An 18,451-nucleotide genomic window follows, 5' to 3' on the forward strand; every position below is an offset into this window, starting at 1 on the left:
CAACCGTGAGGCCTAGTAGGCCTCTGTAGATCGAGCGCAAGTGTTCAGAGAACACAATTGGAAACAATTAAAATAGTGGTGAAAGATAGGAGACAAGAGATTGCAGATGCAGGTATCTGGAGCAACAATCTGCTGGAGGTACTTAGCAGGTCAAACAGCAACTGTGGGTGGAAAGGACATTTTGGATCAAAACCTTACATTAGTGCAGAGGGGAGATGGCCAATAGAGAGGGGGAGTGATGAAATAGAAGTGAGGGGTTTGGTGAACTAACAAGGAATGTAAGATAGACATAAAATGTTGTAGTAACTCAGCAGGACAGGCAGCATCCCTGGAGAGAAGAAACGGGTGACAATTTGACTCGAGTCTGAAGAAGGGTCTCGACCTGAAATGTCACCCATTCCTTCTGCCTGGCCTGCTGAGTTATTTCAGCATTTTGTGTCCATCTTTGGTGTAAAAAACAGCATCTTTAGTTTCTTCCTATACAAAGAGTGTAAGATGACAGGTATGTGGAGGTAGGGAGGAATGGATGTTGGGAGGGATGGAGTTGGAAAGCTGAGGCATGTGAATGATGGAGGCAGGCGAAGATTAAAAAAAAGAGGCAGATGGGGGAGGGGAGGCCAAAGTGGAGACAGCTGCTGGGAGGTGATGAGCAGGAACACAATGGCTGCCAGTTCTGGAATCTTATAAACAAGGAAGGTGATAATGGGTAGGAACTGCAGATGATAATGGGAACCATTAGAGGAGAGATGCAAGGCAGATGGAACCTGTATCAGGTGGTGGTGAAGCCTGTGGGGGAGTGGGAAATCTTTGGGTGAAATTTGTTTGTAGTAGGTGGTTTGAACCATGAGGGAGAGACAAAAAGGGGGAATCAGGAGAGCATCAGGAGAGGGGATGGTGGCAAAAACATCTGAGGGGAGGGTTACCTAAAATTGGCAAATTCAATGTTTATATCATTGGATTGTAGACTATCCCAGCAGAATACGAGTGTTATTCCTTTGGTTTGAAAGTTAGTAGGAAAAGGTTTTTTTTGACATGCAAAGCGTGAGCAGGAAAGTAAGATACTTCATGGAAATATAGAGGCACTGGTGGGTAGATGGAAGATAAAGTTTAATGCTGGGGATACGCATAGTGTGAGATGTTGGTAGTAAGAATAAGAAGAGGCAATTTGAACAAAGACACAATTGTAAGACAAAGAAATATGGGGGTATAAGTGCATTGTTTATTGAAGTGCCAGAGCAAATCACAAACTCAAGGCAAGAGCTGGGAACTCATGAAGTATCTCTATAGAAGTGGAATATGGTCTCCTGTTAGGAAAGATGCAAGCTTCAGCAAGAGGGCAGAAAGATTTACAAAATGATCCCAGAGACATTAGTTATGTGGATAGATTGTCCTGATTTCGAATACCGGAGGTTTTGAGGGGACAGCATTCATTGAACTGGTTGCTGGTCCACCAAAAGTTGCATTTAAAAATTATTAATTTTGTGTTCAAGGTTCTCAGGATGCTGCTTTTCATTAACTCCGTAAATCGTCAAAGAGGTTTCTCCAATTCTAAATTAATCCCTATTCCTTCCGCCACATCGTTGGTTGCCATGATTCCACTCACTAAATCTGCAATTTCTCAGAATTCTTCCATTTTTCTTTAATTCAAAAGGCATTGACTAATGAGTACCGTTAACCATTATTTTAAAAATTGATTCTAAAATTTGGTTTGATTATACATTCTGAAATGCTTCTTACATGGAAGTTGGAATATTCTACTGTTAGAAAAGAACTGGTAATCTTAGTATATTTCATCTATAAATCCAACACCAATCTAAACAGCAACTCAAAACTAAGTGAATAACCTAGGGCCTTGTTCATGAGGTCAAGTGATAGTAGAACTTAGGCCATCCCGGCCCATCAAGTCTACTCCGCCATTCAATCATGGCTGATCTCTCTCTCCCTCCTAATCCCATTCTCCTGCCTTCTCCCCATAACCTCTGACACCTGTACTAATCAAGAATCTATCTACCTCTGCCTTAAAAATATCCACTGATGGTCTCCACAACCTACTGTGGCAAAGAATTCCACAGATTCACCATCCTCTGACTAAAGAAATCTCTCCGCATCTCATATTGTTCATATCATATAATAGTGATGAGTCTGCATCAAGCATGTTGTATCCCGTCCTGATTATTACAACACAAGGGCGACATTCAATCATTGCATATGTACCATTTAAAAAATATATTTTAATGTCTATTTAAATCTCTTTCCATTAAAATAAAAAGGGCATTTTATTAGTGCACGTTATCCCGCTTATTAGAAATTAATTTCCCAGAATTTCCCAGTCTTATTCAATTCTGCAGCTTTATTTTTGCACAGCACTGTTCATGGATGCATTGATTTAAATAAAACACAAGCCCACTTTGTCAATAGACTATTGTTGCAGAGATTTCTCTCTTGCCATACTCCTCCCACCACAGGCATTCCAACAGGATGAACAGCAGCCTGTAAAACAAACCTAGCAAAGGAAGTCTTGCTGCTTGCTGGCCGTGCTTTTGGATTCACAAGGTTACAAGTGGTTGCCACATCAAAATATTTGAAGAATGCAGCAATGACTCAAGCTGCCGTTTTGCAATATCTCACAAAGGCATAAATTAGCTTTCAATAACACTTACAATTGGAATTCAAATATACAGAGTAGCAGGGAACCCCTCGAAGTTAAAGGAGGGTAGACAATTAAATGAACCAATAGTTTTTTTTTCTCTTTGTTTTTAATTAGCAATTGACAATGGAGGTGGAATTGGGGCATAGCAAAGTTTGGAAATCTCCACACGATGAAGTTGGAAGACAAAGACATTTTATTACATAGAAACATAGAAAACAGGTGCAGGAGGAGGCCATTCGGCCCTTCGAGCCAGCACCGCCATTCATTGTGATCATGGCTGATCATCCCCTATCAATAACCCGTGCCTGCCTTCTCCCCATATCCCTTGACTCCACTAGCCCCTAGAGCTCTATCTAACTCTCTCTTAAATCCATCCAGTGACTTGGCCTCCACTGCCCTCTGTGGCAGGGAATTCCATAAATTCACAACTCTCTGGGCGAAAAAGTTTTTCTCACCTCAGTCTTAAATGACCTCCCCTTTATTCTAAGACAGTGGCCCCTGGTTCTGGACTTGCCCAACATTGGGAACATTTTTCCTGCATCTAGCTTGTCCAGTCCTTTTATAATTTTATATGTCTCTATAAGATTCCCCCTCATCCTTCTAAACTCCAGTGAATACAAGCCTAGTCTTTTCAATCTTACCTCATATGACAGTCCCGCCATAGAAACATAGAAACATAGAAAGTAGGTGCGAGAGTAGACCACCAGGTCCGTCGAGCCCGCACCGCCATTCGCTCATGGCTGAACACTAAACAGACACACTTACCCACAAACAGTAGACACAAGACACAGAACACAAGACACTACCCTCCCCTTCATACCGCTATCACCCCTCTCCACCCCAAGAACCGCGTGATCTCCTGGGGGAGGCAAAAAACCGGATAAAAACCCAGGTCCAATTCGGGAAAAAAAATCCGGGAAATTCCTCTCCGACCCCAATCCAGGCGATCGACACTTGTCCAGGAGATCACTCAGGTCTTACTATACTAACCATACCTAGGTCCATATCCCTGCCCTCTCCACGTAGCCCCTTATCCCCTCGGCAGCTAAAAAACCATCTATTCTAGACTTAAATATATTTAACGTTTCTGCTTCCACTGCTCCCTGGGGCAGTGAATTCCATAAATTAACCACCCTCTTGGTGAAGAAGTTCTTCCTCATCTCAGTTTTAAAAGAGCCCCCCCTTATTCTGCAACTATGTCCCCTAGTTCTAGTTTCCCCGATCATTGGGAACATCCTCAGTGCATCCACCCGATCAAGGCCCCTCACGATCTTATATGTTTCAATGAGATCGCCTCTCATTCTCCTAAACTCCAAAGAGTAGAGCTCCAGCTTACTTAACCTTTCCTCATATGTCAATCCCCTCATTGCAGGAATTAATCTTGTAAACCTTCGCTGCACTGCCTCCAGGGCTAGTACATCCTTCCTTAAGTATGGACCCCAGAACTGTACACAGTATTCCAAATGTGGTCTCACTAATACTGTGTACAGCTGCAGCAAGACCTCCGTGTTTTTATACTCAATCCCCCTAGCAATAAAGGCCAAAACTCCATTGGCCTTCCTGATTGCTTGCTGCACCTGCATACTGACCTTTAGTGATTCATGTACTAATACCCCTAGATCCCTTTGCGTTGCATTACAACGCAGCTCCTCCTCATTTAGAAAATAACTTGCCCTATCATTTTTTTTCCCAAAGTGAATGACTTCACATTTATTAGTATTAAATTTCATCTGCCAAGTTGTTGCCCACTCACCTAGCTTATCTATATCCATTTGCAGACTCTTCCTATCCTCCTCATCCCCAACTTTTCCTCCCATTTTTGTATCGTCCGCAAATTTTGATATATTACACTTGGTTCCCTCCTCCAAATCATTTATATAAATTGTGAACAACTGGGGTCCCAGCACCGACCCTTGCGGAACCCCGCTAGTTACCGGTTGCCATCCCGAGTATGAACCATTTATCCCCACTCTCTGCTTCCTATTTGTCAGCCAATCCTCTACCCATGCTAATATATTACCCCCAATCCCATAATTTTTTATTTTTAGCAATAGTCTCTTATGTGGCACCTTGTCAAAAGCCTTTTGGAAGTCCAAGTATACCACATCCACCGGTTCCCCTTTATCCACCCGGGTTGTTACTTCCTCAAAGAATTCGAGCAGATTCGTTAAACAGGATTTCCCCTTCACAAAACCATGCTGGTTCTGTCCGATGAAGTCATGTTTATCCAAGTGCCCCGTTAGTGTTTCTTTAATAATTGTCTCTAACATTTTACCCACCACCGATGTTAGACTAACCGGTCTATAGTTACCCGCCTTCTGTCTACTTCCTTTTTTAAATATAGGTGTTACATTGGCCATTTTCCAATCCACTGCCTCCAGGGAGTTTTGGAAAATTATCACCAATGCATCCACAATCCCCACCGCTATCTCCCTCAAGACCCTTGGATGTAATCCATCAGGCCCAGGGGATTTATCCTCCTTCAGTCTCATTAATTTCCCTAATACCACCTCCTTGGTGATCTTAATAGTATTTAGCTCCTCCATTCCTACCGCCCCCTGTTTATCCAGCGTTGGAATATTTTTTGTGTCTTCTATGGTGAAGACTGATACAAAATACTCGTTTAATGCCTTTGCCATTTCCATGTTCCCCACCAACAACTCTCCAGTCTCACCCTCCAATGGACCAACGTTCACCTTAGCCACCCTTTTTCTTTTTATATAGCTATAAAAACTCTTACTATTAGTTTTTATGTTGTTCGCTAAATTCCTTTCAGTCTATTTTCCCCGTCTTAATTAATCTCTTAGTTATTCTTTGCTGACCTTTAAATGCTTCCCAATCCTCTACCCTCCCACTATCTCTGGCTACCTTATATGCCCTTGCCTTCAGCCGAATACTATCCTAATACCATCCCAGGGATCAATCTCGTGAACCTACGCTGCACCGCTTCAATCACAAGGATGTCCTTCCTCAAATTAGGAGACCAAAACTGTACACAATACTCCAGATGTGGTCTCACCAGAGCCCTATACAACTGCAGAAGAACCTCTTTACTCCTATACTGAAATCCTCTTGTTATGAAGGCCAACATTCCATTAGCTTTCTTCACTGCCTGCTGTACCTGCACGCCAACTTTCAGTGACCGGTGTACAAGGACACCCAGGTCTCGCTGTACCTCCCCCTTACCTAACCTAACCCCATTGAGATAATAATCTGCCCCCTTGTTTTTGCCGCCAAAGTGGATAACCTCACATTTATCTATATTATACTGCATCTGCATTATTAACATTTGATTTTTTTACAGGAGTTTTCTATGAAATTAAAGTGCGTTTATGATAAATTCATGTTATCTATCGGAATGAGATGAATGAAAATAAAAATGAACATTTGGAGTCATAGTAGGTCATACAGCACAAAATCTTCGACCTAAATTACCCATGTAAACCAAGATGCCCCATCTATGTTAGTCCCACCTGCCTGTGTTTGGCCCACATCAATCTCAATCTTTCCTACCCAAATACCTGCTTAATATATTTTAAAGTTGCAGTATCTACCTCCTCTGGCAGCTTGTTCCATATATCAACCACCTTCGGTGTGAAAATGGTGCCCCTCAGGTTCCTATTAAATCTTTCCCCCATCATAAACCTATGCTCTCTGGTTCTTGACTCCCCTACTTCGGAAAAAAGACTGTACAGATAATTCCTCTCATGATTTTATTCACCTAAATAAGATCACCTCATCAGCGTCCCGTGCTCCAAGGAATACAGTCCTTGCCTGCCCAATCTCTCCCCATAGCCCCTGGCAACATCCTCACAAATCTTCTCAGCACTCCTTTCAGCTTAATGCCATCCTTCCTTCAGCAGAGTGACCAAAACGGAACACAATACTCCAAATGCAGCCTCACTAACAGCCTGTAACATTACATCACAGTTTCTATATGCAATACCCAGACTTTAGAAAACTCTTTCTTCCAGTGGCTAAAATAAAGATGGAAAATGTTAAAATTGGAGCTTGACCCATTGCGGAAGGAATTCACTCTAAATACCCAGACCTTTAAGATTGAGGTTCCAAGATTCTATTTGATGAAGGATGTATGGAGTACAGTCAAAGACAGGGAAATAAATATGGAGACACAAAAGACTGTGGATACTGGGAGCTGGAGCAAAAAAAACAAGATGTTATAAGGTCATAAGTGACGGGAGCATAATTAGGCCATTTGGCCCATCAAGTCTACGTCATTCAATCGTGGCTTATCCGTCTCTCCCTCCTAAACCCATTCTCCTGCCTTCTCCCCATAACCCCTGACACCCGTACTAATCAAGAATCTATCTACCTCTGTTTAAAAAATATCCATTGACTTGGCCTCTACAGCCTTCTGTGGCAAAGATTTCCACGAATTCCACAGATTCACCACCCTCTGATTAAAGAAATTCCTTCTCATCTTTACCCTAAAGGAAAGTCCTTTAATTCTGAGGCTATGACCTCTGGTCCTAGACTCTCCCACTAGTGGAAACATCCTCTCCACATCCACTCTATCCAGGCCTTTCACCATCCGGTACGTTTCAATGAGGTCCCTCCTCATCCTTCTGAACTCCAGCGAGTGCAGGCCCAGTGCCGTCAAACGCTCATCATATGTTAACCCACTCAAAATGACCAAAGATTATTCACCATAAAACGTTATCACAGCATTTGGAGCTTTCTGAATCTAAAAGGCAAGGATGTGGTGGCTCTAATATTTCCATAAACAGGATAAAGAACCAGTAATTTATGAAATAGATTCAGGATAATTTATTTGGGAAATGACATTGTGGAGAATATATTTTGATATAGAGCAAACCACACTCATTATGTCAAATCAAAAATTTAGATTGCACTAACATGCAAATTCAGAAACAATTCCCAATTATTTTTATGACGATATTTGCACCTTCATTCTACCTTTCTGTTTATCCTTCAGAGAATCAGGGCATTAAAATCTAGTTAACAGAAATTATTTTGTCATTATTATTGTTTGTGAATCAATTTGCGTTGGTCACCACCCTTTATGCAGTATAACCCTTGCTTTTCAATTTACTCTATTTCAACAGCATATTAGAACATTCTTGTATTCTTGGTTCAGTTTCTTTCCCCAAATTGTCTTCAATCTGTTCCGATGGATGGAAAGTTCATTGAAAGGCAATCACTCTATAGTACCTCCTCCATGCGGTTATTCTTCATACACGCTTTGTGAATTTTGACAAGTTATTTTACCCCTAGAGTCATAGGAATCATGCAGCATTGAAAAAAGCCCTTTGGCCCACCATGGCTATCATGTCCATCTATACTAATCCCACTTGCCCGCATTAAGGGCCTGTCCCACTGTACGAGGTAATTCAAGAGTTCTCTCGAGTTAAAAAAAATAAATCAAACTCGTGGTAAGCACGTAGAATGTACGTAGCGGGTACGTCGGAGCTCGGGACTTCTCTTAGCTGCTCGTAACGCTAACGGCAGGTACTCGGGAAATGCGGTAAGCTCGTGAAGATTTTTCAACATGTTGAAAAATGTCCACGAGAGCCCCGAGTACCCACGAGCGGCTATTACTGTAATTCTCCGAGTTGGAATCAGGGGAAACTCGGGAGAACTCTTGAATTACCTCGTACAGTGGGACAGGCCCTTTAGTTCATTACACTTCTCTGCCCTGCTCATTCCACGACCTGTCAAGATGTTGCTCAAATGTTGTTACAATTCCAAGCTCCACCACTTCCTCTGGGAGCTCCAACAAGATACCAGTTATACTGTTGGAAAAGAATCACCATTCAGATCTTCTCTAAACCTCATCCCTCTCACCTTAAACATTTTCCCTCTAGTTTTAGAGAGCACTACTATGGGAAACACATACAGATCATCTATCGTATCTACGCCTCTCAGTTTTATAAACCCCCATGTCATCTTTTAGCTTCCTTCACTCTATAGAATACAGACCCAGACCTATCCAATGGTATGCTTGCCTTTATCATTTAGGACATTGAGCATAAAAGTTAAGATGCCATGTTGCAGCTTTATGGCAGTTTGGTCGAGCTTAATTGGGAGTATCGTGTGCAGTTCTGGTCGCACCATGACAGGAGGGAAGCAGAGGTTGTGGACAGGGTGCAGAAAAAGTTTACCAGAATAAGACACAAAGTGCAGCAGTACCTCAGTGGGTCAGGCAGCATCTCTGGAGAACATGGACAGGTGACGTTTCTGGTTGGCACCCTTCATCAAACATGGTCTGCGTTACTCCAGTGCATTGTGCTTTTTTTTGTAAACAAGTATCTGCAGTTCCTTGTATCTTCCAGGTATAGGGTGATTTCACTAAAGGTCACTGGAGCGTAGATCCGCACCCACGTGACCGCAAAATTTAACTGGAGCACATGCGTCACTTCCGGTACATGTTAGTGAATGGGAAAACACGCACTTTCACACCCGTTAAAAACATCGAAAACGGCCTGTTTTTGAGCTGCAATTAACTGTGCCAGTCGGGGTGACCGTGAGGCACAGCTACCTAAATTTACAGTCCAAAAAAAAGATAGAAACTAAGGTAAATTCAAGAGGGAGCTGAAGGTGCAAAAACAGCGGAAGTGCTTTTGATCGTAAACTATCAATGCGTTTTGAAATAAATTTTACTGATTGTGCAGGCTTTAAACAAGAAACATTGAGAAATATATTTTGGCAAATAATAAAATGTCCTGATTTTGTCCAACTAACAGCTGACAATTATCCCATTCCTTAGCTTGCATCTGAGTAAAATGTATTTCAAAACGCATTGATAGTTTACAATTATTTAAATGGTAAATGGAGCTTCAGAAGCGTTTTCATTTTGCATGTCAAAACCCACCTGAGAACCATGGGCGATTTTGCAATTTTACTGACGGATTTTTCACTTTTAATACTTTTCATATAACAAATGAATAAAGATAAAAAGTCAATAATGCCACTTTTGATGAAATGCAGCGAGCAAACGCGATAATTCCCGATATTTTCGATCTTTAAATCTCCACGGCAAATGTCCGATAACAACTTCCGCTGTTTTGACACCTTCAGCTCCCTCTTGAATTTACCTTAGTTTCTATCTTTCTTTTGGACTGTAAATTTAGGTAGCTGTTCCTCACGGTCACCCCGACTGGACAGTAAATTGCAGCTCAAAAACGGGCCGGTTTCGATGTTTTTAACGGGTGTGAAAGTGCGTGTTTTCCCATTCACTAACATGTACCGGAAGTGACGCATGTACTCCAGTTAAATTTTGCGGTCACGTGGGTGCGGATCTACGCTCCAGTGACCTTTAGTGAAATCACCCTATACCCGGATGATGCGTGGAGGGTATTAGATAAAAGGAAAGGTTAGACAAACTTGGATTATTTTCTTTAGAATGTTGGAGTTTGAGGGAAATCCTGGTAGAAGTATACAAAATTATTAGAGGCACAAAGTGCAGCAGTACCTCAGTGGGTCAGGCAGCACATGGTGCTGCAAGATTCCTATGACCACAACTTCAAGTGCCATTTACAAGCATAAAAATATAATTGTCGGTATATTTTACATTCATTTAATTTTATTTTAAGATACAGATGATGAGTCTTACCAAGTTGTTGCTAGGAACTGTAATATGCAGAAGATTAGAGCAAGTCCTTTCTTGTGCCACTGAAAGACCAAACAAAATCTAACTTGACCACCAGGTATATAAAAGGTTGGAAATATTCAGCACTTAATTAGTAGCTAACAGCCATAATAGAAACCCATATACTGCCATGCAATTTCTCCTTCGACATATGCTATTAAACAACATGCAGGGTATCTGTTTGAGAGCATAATGTGTTAAAATTCTAGTTGTAATATTTAATTTTGCCAATTTCTTGCATTACAGCAAAATTAATTTTAAAAGTAAGCAAATGTAAGCAACACGGTACTCTTGCCTTTTCATTCATATTTTTTATTTAGATACAAGCATCTAAAGTACTCAGGATACATTGCCAGAACCAAGAGCATAGATACAGTGGTGCAGTCGGTAGAGCTGCTGCCTCACAGCACCAGAGACCCAGTTCGATCCTGACCCCGGGTGCTGTCTGTAAGGGGTTTGCATACTCTCCCTGTGACCACGTGGGGGTTTGCACCACATTTACTGACAACAACATTCTCCCAGACCTGAAGATATCTCAATGGGAAGAAATTCAAAGGTGGTTGTTGGCCCCCGAGCTTGTTTTTGTACACAAACCTCTGGGCTGAAGAAAAAATATGTAGACAAAAAAAGCGAGGGAAACAAAAGGTTCTGTATTTCCAATGCGAATGATGAGATTGTAAGATCCAAGCGGTCTGTCAACATGTGGAGCAACTGATGCCCGTTCCCATGTTCACCCCCTTGCCCAGTATGAACTTGAAACCCACACCTTGGTGCTAAGTGGCTACACTGCTCATCCAACCATGCCTAACAGCAGCTTTCACTGGAAAGACACAAAAAGCTGGAACAGGTCAGGCAACATTCCCGGAGATCATGGATAGGTGACGTTTCAGGCCGGGACCCTTCTTCAGACTGATTCCAGTGACGGGAGAAAATAATGCTAGACACTGGAGGCCTCATCCACCGAGGCAATATAGGTAGAGGTCAGAACCAAGAAAGATGCTGAGACTATGAAGGGAATATTCTAAAAGCCATCAAATAGCCAACGGAAGATAAAGGAACAGATATGTAGGCAGATTACGGAAGGATACAAAACAGCAAGGTTGTTTCCTGAATAGGTTTCTGGGACTTCCTTAGCGCGAGAGGCTTAGATAGGGAAGACGCCTGGCATCTTTTGCTCTGCAGGATACCAGTATATGGAGTCAAGAAGATAGCAAAAGCTTAAAAATTATAGCTACACTATTCAGTGACACCAGTAAGTGTTTATTCACAAAAAGCTAGCAGAAATGTGTGAATCTCTCAATCAGAAGGCTATCTTGCTAAGATTCAGTTACATTTTCAATTGACAAGAGTGTTTGTTGAGTTTGTTAAGTAAGGATATCACAGCCAAGCCATACAAGATGGAGGCAAGCTATAGATCACCACATGACCAAAATTAATGGCAGAATGGCCCCCTCCAATTGCCATGTCCTTAATGTTTTATAAGCAAGATTTTAGCTACAGAACAGTCAGTGGCACAGCCAAGGAGGCATCGGCTTATAATATTCCATAGAAATTTAAGTTGTCAGTTTACTGTGACAACAAATTTGGAAGCATCAGCTGAATTATGAACATGGATTCCAATAATTCTTTAGGCGCATGGCTCTCAGGTGGCTGTTCTTCATCTGAGAGTGATTACCAGCAATGCAGTTCAAATTTAATGCCACCTATTCACACTTTCCAATAAACATCACAGCAATATTTAACTTGAAGAAGCAGCACAAAAGTTAACTGTTAGCATTAATTCAGTTTATCAAAAAAACTAATATTGAACAAGAGACATTCTAGTCCATATAGCATAGAATTGTAGGAGTTAATCATCAATTGGGAAGCCACCGTATTGTGTAATTTTTAAATATACTGACATTTTATTCCAGAGCATAAAGAACATAGTAAATGATACCTACCCAAAACACTGCACATAATGTTAAAACGAAGCACAGCTGTAGAATAAAACAGAGAATAATGTTTTACTTTTTAAAACAAGAATACTGCATAAGTTAGTTCAGTCATAAACAAATCACTGCCTCGGCTGATTGCAATGTTCCTTCGGAAGAACGAATGTGCAACTGTTCAATCGATAAGAATTTTTCCTGCAAAATCTATATGAACAAACGTTAAAGACTGGAGAGAATATTTTTTAGGTTAGAGGGGAAAAGTTTAAAGGAGTAGAGTACGTTTGTTTCTTACAGAGTGGTCAGTGCCTGGAATACACTGCAAGGGGTGCTAGTGAAAGCAAATGCTTCAGTGGCATTCAAGAGGTTTTTAGTTGGCACATAACTATGCAAGGAATGGAGGGATATGGATCACATGGAGGCAGAGAAAATTGGTTAACTAGCCAGCATTTTGGCACAAACATTGTGGGCCATAGGGCCTGTTCTTGCGTTGTACTGTACTATGTTGCTTTAGTTTGCATTGGGTTTCACCCTTGCCACATTCCTCACCATGTTCTATGTCCTTTTAATACCCAGTTTACATTTGTGTTGTATTGTAATCATCTATGGCCACTGATGGATGAAAACCAAATACCTTTTACCCAAGTCATTATTCATTCCAGACACAAGGATTCACAGATGCTGGTTTACAATGACAAAGTGTTGGAGTGACTCAGTAGGTTGTTGATAATTCTTCAGTAATTCAGTTTACGCAAGCTGTCCAAGAAAATTAACCGTCTTCAGTTTAGTTTAGTTATACAGTGCGGAAGCAGGCCCTTCGAACCACCGGGTCCGTGCCGACCAGCAATCCCCGCATATTAACACTATACACCCACTAGGGACAATTTTTACATTTACCAAGCCAATTGACCTACAACCTTGTACGTCTTTGGAGTGTGGGAGGAAACTGAAGATCTCGAAGAAAACCCACGCAGGTCACGGTGGAGAACGTACAAACTCCGTACAGACAGCACCCGTAGTCGGGATCGAACCCGGCTCTCCCAGGCTGCAAGGCAGCAACTTTTTCGCTGTGCCACAGTGCCGCCCAGTCTTGGGGATGGAAATATTAACAGGCGAGTTAATGTTAGCAATTAAATGATATAATTAAATGATATAAGCCCAGATTTTGTTTGGTTTTGCCATATGGAGCTGTTGGTGTTTACCCAAGAGCCTGCAAATTTTGTAACTCCTGTGCGAATGCCAATATCTGGATCTAGGTGGCCAAGTTCTATTGCAATTTCCCAGTCATGCCCTGTCACTGGACTCCAAAAGGAGTCTAACGATGAATAACAGCTAAATGAAATTTGCTAGACTTTGCCGTAAGGAAAATGCTCAGGTTAGATTAAGGAGAGATGCTTGAGCTCATTCATTTGAATAACAATTGTACACAAGTGAGAAAGGAAAGATTAAGACAAATGAGTGATTCTAACTCAAGTGATTTATAATTTAAAAATAAGTCATATAGTTAATTTTCAATGTTAGCTGTACCCAGAGGCATTGAAAAAATATATAGCTTTGACCAGAATTGTATACTGGAATAGTGATGATTTATTGAAGATTTCAGTCTCGGGGATGGTACTGTTTCTATCTTAATTATTATTTTGAATGATAATCAAACAAAGCTTAAGGTGTCATAAATCCTTTCTGAACCACAAATAGGATAATCATAGAGTCATACAGCACTCATAGAGATAGGCCTTCAGCCCAATTTATCCATGTCCACCAATGTGGCTCATCTAAGCTTGTCCAATCTATTCACATTTGGCCCATATCCTTCTAAACCTTTCCAGTCCACGTACCTGTCCAAATGTATTTTAAATGTTATTGTACCTGCTTCAACAACTTCCTCTGGCAGCTCATTCCTTACACCCACCACCTGCTGTGTAAAAAACTTTGCCACTTAGGTTCCAATTAAATAATTCCCCTCTAGTTCTCGATTTCCCTAGTCTGGGAAAAAGACTGTCCATCTACCCGAAATATTGCCCTCATGATTTTATACACCTTCATAAGACCACCCCCTCCTGTGCTCCAAGTCCTAGCCTGCCCAACCTTTCCCCATAGCTCTTGTGTCATGACAACACCCAGGTATGTTGCAAAACCTACCTTAAGCGTCGCTGCAGATCTGTCCAAGCCCGTGTGCGCGATTTTGGCGCCGTTGAGATGGGGGCGGGTTTAAAAGGCGATTTTCCCTAGGCTATTCAAATCGAGGTTGTTCAGCCTACTTAGTTGCTGATGAAAAATCGCTTGGAGGTGCGTTCGCCGGAGCTATCTTTACATTTAATTGGTTAATTTAATTATTATAGTAGGTTAAAAATTATCCTCTAAACCCGTGACCGCCGACAACGGTACGGATCTCATACCGGGGACAACGGAAGGTAGGTTGTTTATTTTTACATTAAAAAGCGCTTCTTAAGATCCCTTTATACAAAGTTTTATGTTGCGAGTAGCTAATTTGGGGCCCCATTAAATCCCGCAGTATTTTTCTGGGCATTTGGGGTACAAATTCACCGCAATGGGAACGTTCTAAACCAGCGCGTTCCACAGGATCCCACTCGAAAGCTGATTTAAATGGCCATTAATTTACAGCAATTGAACACGAAATTCCTTCCATTTGGCCTATAAATTAATGTCAATGAGATTTAAAAATCATGTTTTATTGTGAATTCTATGTGAATGTTATTTGGACACTTAGGCTATTTAAAAATGTTAATCTTTTCTTAAGAAATGGATAGATGTTTAGATCTAGTAATTGAAGTTTGGAATTAGCTACAATTGGGTAACTAACTAATTATATGCTTTAATTTCAGGTCATCCAAGTAAGATTGTTTTATATTTGTTTCAGAATGCTTCAGTCTATAATAACTGAAAATTTCATTCAGTTCTCTTAATTTTTAAGAAAGTTATGGGCTTTTGACTGTCCACGATCACAGCTTTTTTGTTATGTCAATAGAAAATCAATAGGGAACAAGATGCTAATTTCAGAGTATGAAAATGGCCATAACTTTTTTAATACTTGAGATATGAAAGTGAATTAGGTGTCAAATTAAACTTCTTTTTATGCTTTATCTGATGGGATAAATTGCAGACTTAATTTTTAAAATCTCAAAATTTGTAACATTGCTACAACACCCTTGTAAACCTTCTCTGCACTCTCTCTAGCTCAATGGCATATTTCCTATAGCAAAGTGACCAAAACTGAACACAATACTCCGTGTGACTTCACCCACATCTTGTACAACTGTAACAATGCCCCAACTTCTTCACTCAATTCCCTGACTGATGAAGGCCAATGTGCAAAAAACGTTTTTCTTTCATTGTAACTATCTGCAACGCCACTTTCAAGGAATCATATGCTTGCACTCCTAGATTCCTCTGCTCTACGACAAGCCCCAGAGCCCCATCATTCATCATGAAGGTTCTGCCCTGCTTTGACTTCCCAAAATGCACCATCACAGTTATCTGAATTAAACTTCATTTGCCATTCCTTGGCCCACTTGATCAAGTTTCCATTTCAATTTTTGGTAATCATCTTCACTGTCTAATACCAGTTATTTTAGTGTCATCTGTAAATGTACTAATCATTCCTTCTACTTTCTCATCCAAATAATTGGTACAAATAACAAATAGAAAATGTGCCCGGCACTGATCCCCGATCCCCGATCCCCCATCTGTGGAGAGAATGGACAGGCAAAGGTTTTGGGTTGGGACCCTTCCTTAGACTCTGAAACCAAAACCTTGCCTGTCCATTCCTTCTCCAGAAGTTGCCCAACTCACTGACTTCCACCAACACTTTGTGTTTTCCTCAAGATTGCAGCATTTACAGTTTTTTTCTGTCCACAATAAATTTAATCCTCGATCTGTCTAGATTTGCATTTTTTTCTTAAGCAGAAGTACAGATGATGTAGTAACAGGGGACGACAGATGGCACAATGGGCTAAGTGTTCGGCTGGCGACCGGAAGGTAGCCGGTTCGAATCCCGCTTGGAGTGCATACTGTCGTTGTGTCCTTGGGCAAGACACTTCACCCACCTTTGCCTGTGTGTGAATGTGTGTGAGTGATTGGTGGTGGTCGGAGGGGCCGTAGGCGCAGAATGGCAGCCACGCTTCCGTCAGACTGCCCCAGGGCAGCTGTGGCTACAGAAGTAGCTTACCACCACCGAGTGTGACTGAGGAGTGAATGAATAATGCGATGTAAAGCGCCTTGAGTATTAGAAAGGCGCTATATAAATCCCATCCATTATTATTATTATTATTAACAGGGCCCAAATTCAAATTAACTGTGTGCTGAGCAATCATTGTTCTAGTAACACAAATGGAAATAGGTAGACTCATGACTGGATTCAGCAGCGATGGCCTCAGTCAAATAGCTCTGCCAATATTGTACACATTAGTATAATATGCCCAGTAGCCTTTGAGCTAAACTTTAATATTGAGTGGGAAGTAAACCAACGCATCCCCATTGCAAACCATTTCTACCAATCTGTGGCTGAACCAGACATCACAATCTTGCTATAGTATCCAAAACTAAAGTAAGCTTTTACTTATTTCACTGGCTCTATCCCAACATCACCTGATTCTTAACTCATTTGTATTTGAAACCCTCATTAATTCCTAGTCAGGTCTTATTCTTGACATTGCTTACAATTTCAGGAATACATTATATAAAAGACACCTCTAAAGGTATTAGGTAGACAAAAATGAGGGAGAAACGAAGGGTCTCGACCCAAAACGTCGCCTAATCCTTCTCTCCGTAGATGCTGCCTCACCCGCCTAGCATTTTTACCTACCTTCGATTTTTCCGGCATCTGCAGTTCTTTCTTAAACAAAGTAAGCATGCAGGTACAGCAGGCAGTGAAGAAAGCGGATGGCATGTTGGCCTTTATAACAAGAGGAGTATAGGAGCAAAGAGGTCCTTCTGCAGTTGTATATGGCCCCAGTGAGACCACACCTGGAGTATTGTGTGCAGTTTTGGTCCCCTAATTTGAGGAAGGACATTTTTGCTATTGAGGGAGTGCAGCGCAGGTTTACAAGGTTAATTCCCGGGATGGCGGGACTGTCATATGCTGAGAGAATGGAGCGGCTGGGCTTGTATACTCTGGCATTTAGAAGGATGCGAGGGAATCTTATTGAAACATATAAGATTATTAAGGGTTTGGACACACCAGAGGCAGGAAACATGTTCCCGATATTGTGGGAGTTCATAACCAGGGGCCACAGTTTAAGAATAAGGGGTAAGCCATTTAGAACAGAGATGAGGAAACACTTTTTCTCACAGAGAGTTGTGAGTCAGGAATTTTCTGCCTCGGAGGGCGGTGGAGGACGGTTCTCTGGATACTAGCAAGAGAAAGCTAGATAGGGCTCTTAAAGATAGCGGTCATGGGATATAGGGAGAAAGCAGGAACGGGGTACTGATTGGGGATGATCAGCCATGATCACATTGAATGGCAGTGCTGGCTCGAAGGGCCGAATGGCCTACTCCTGCACCTATTGTCTATTTCGTCTAAAGGTATCAGTGTTGTCAAGTAGATCCAGCAATACATGTCTGACAGATATTTAGTTTAGCTATGACAAAGTCTGTACTTAAATGTTGACCTGAATATACAAGTAAATCAACCTAAAAATAACTTGTGCTGGTTTAAATCGAAGGTAGACACAAAATGTTGGAGTAACTCAGAGGGACAGGCAGCATCTCTGGAGAGAAGGAATGGGTTACGTTTCGGGTCGAGACCCTTCTTCAGACAATAATAATAATAAAAATAACGTTATACACAAGACAAATTCCTGAGCAGCTTTACTAGTAACACTAGCCAGAATTTACAAAAGGTATACTGTAAACAAAGTAACTGAACAGGAAATAAATTGCCAGGATATGGCAATTATGAGTCACATGCGAATAACCCAAGAATTTCTCTGACGCCATTTCATGATCAGAATTAATAACTGAAAATTCCAACAGTTAATTATTAGCCAACAAGAAAGCTTGGGCTCTGCATTAAACAGGAGAAAGGAACATAATTTTGAATAAGAGAAACTGCCGTTACGTCACGTTGTTTTCCCAACCATGAAGGAATTTGGCTTTGCATTTGGATGCGTCCGATCAATGCCCTGCTGCTGGAATGTGGCCATAGTTCCTGTTTACATGACAAAGTTGCTGTGAACATTGCTCTAATTTAAGGCAACCTTGTAGCTCCTATCAGGGCCG

General features: G+C 41.3%; 1 protein-coding gene across 1 annotated transcript in view; it reads right to left on the reverse strand.

Moving 5' to 3' along the window:
- The window catches only part of sft2d1 (SFT2 domain containing 1), a 54,498-nt gene that overhangs the window by 8,448 nt on the left and 27,599 nt on the right, over positions 1-18,451 (reverse strand). Inside the window, exons 5-6 of the mRNA XM_033025029.1 lie at positions 12,224-12,259; positions 10,245-10,303 (exon numbers count right to left, since the gene is read on the reverse strand). Coding sequence (XP_032880920.1) covers positions 10,245-10,303; positions 12,224-12,259 — 95 coding nt within the window. The remainder of the gene's footprint in view (positions 1-10,244; positions 10,304-12,223; positions 12,260-18,451) is intronic.

Source organism: Amblyraja radiata, chromosome 8, assembly GCF_010909765.2.
Source record: "Amblyraja radiata isolate CabotCenter1 chromosome 8, sAmbRad1.1.pri, whole genome shotgun sequence".
In the NCBI taxonomy this organism is placed as follows: domain Eukaryota; kingdom Metazoa; phylum Chordata; class Chondrichthyes; order Rajiformes; family Rajidae; genus Amblyraja; species Amblyraja radiata.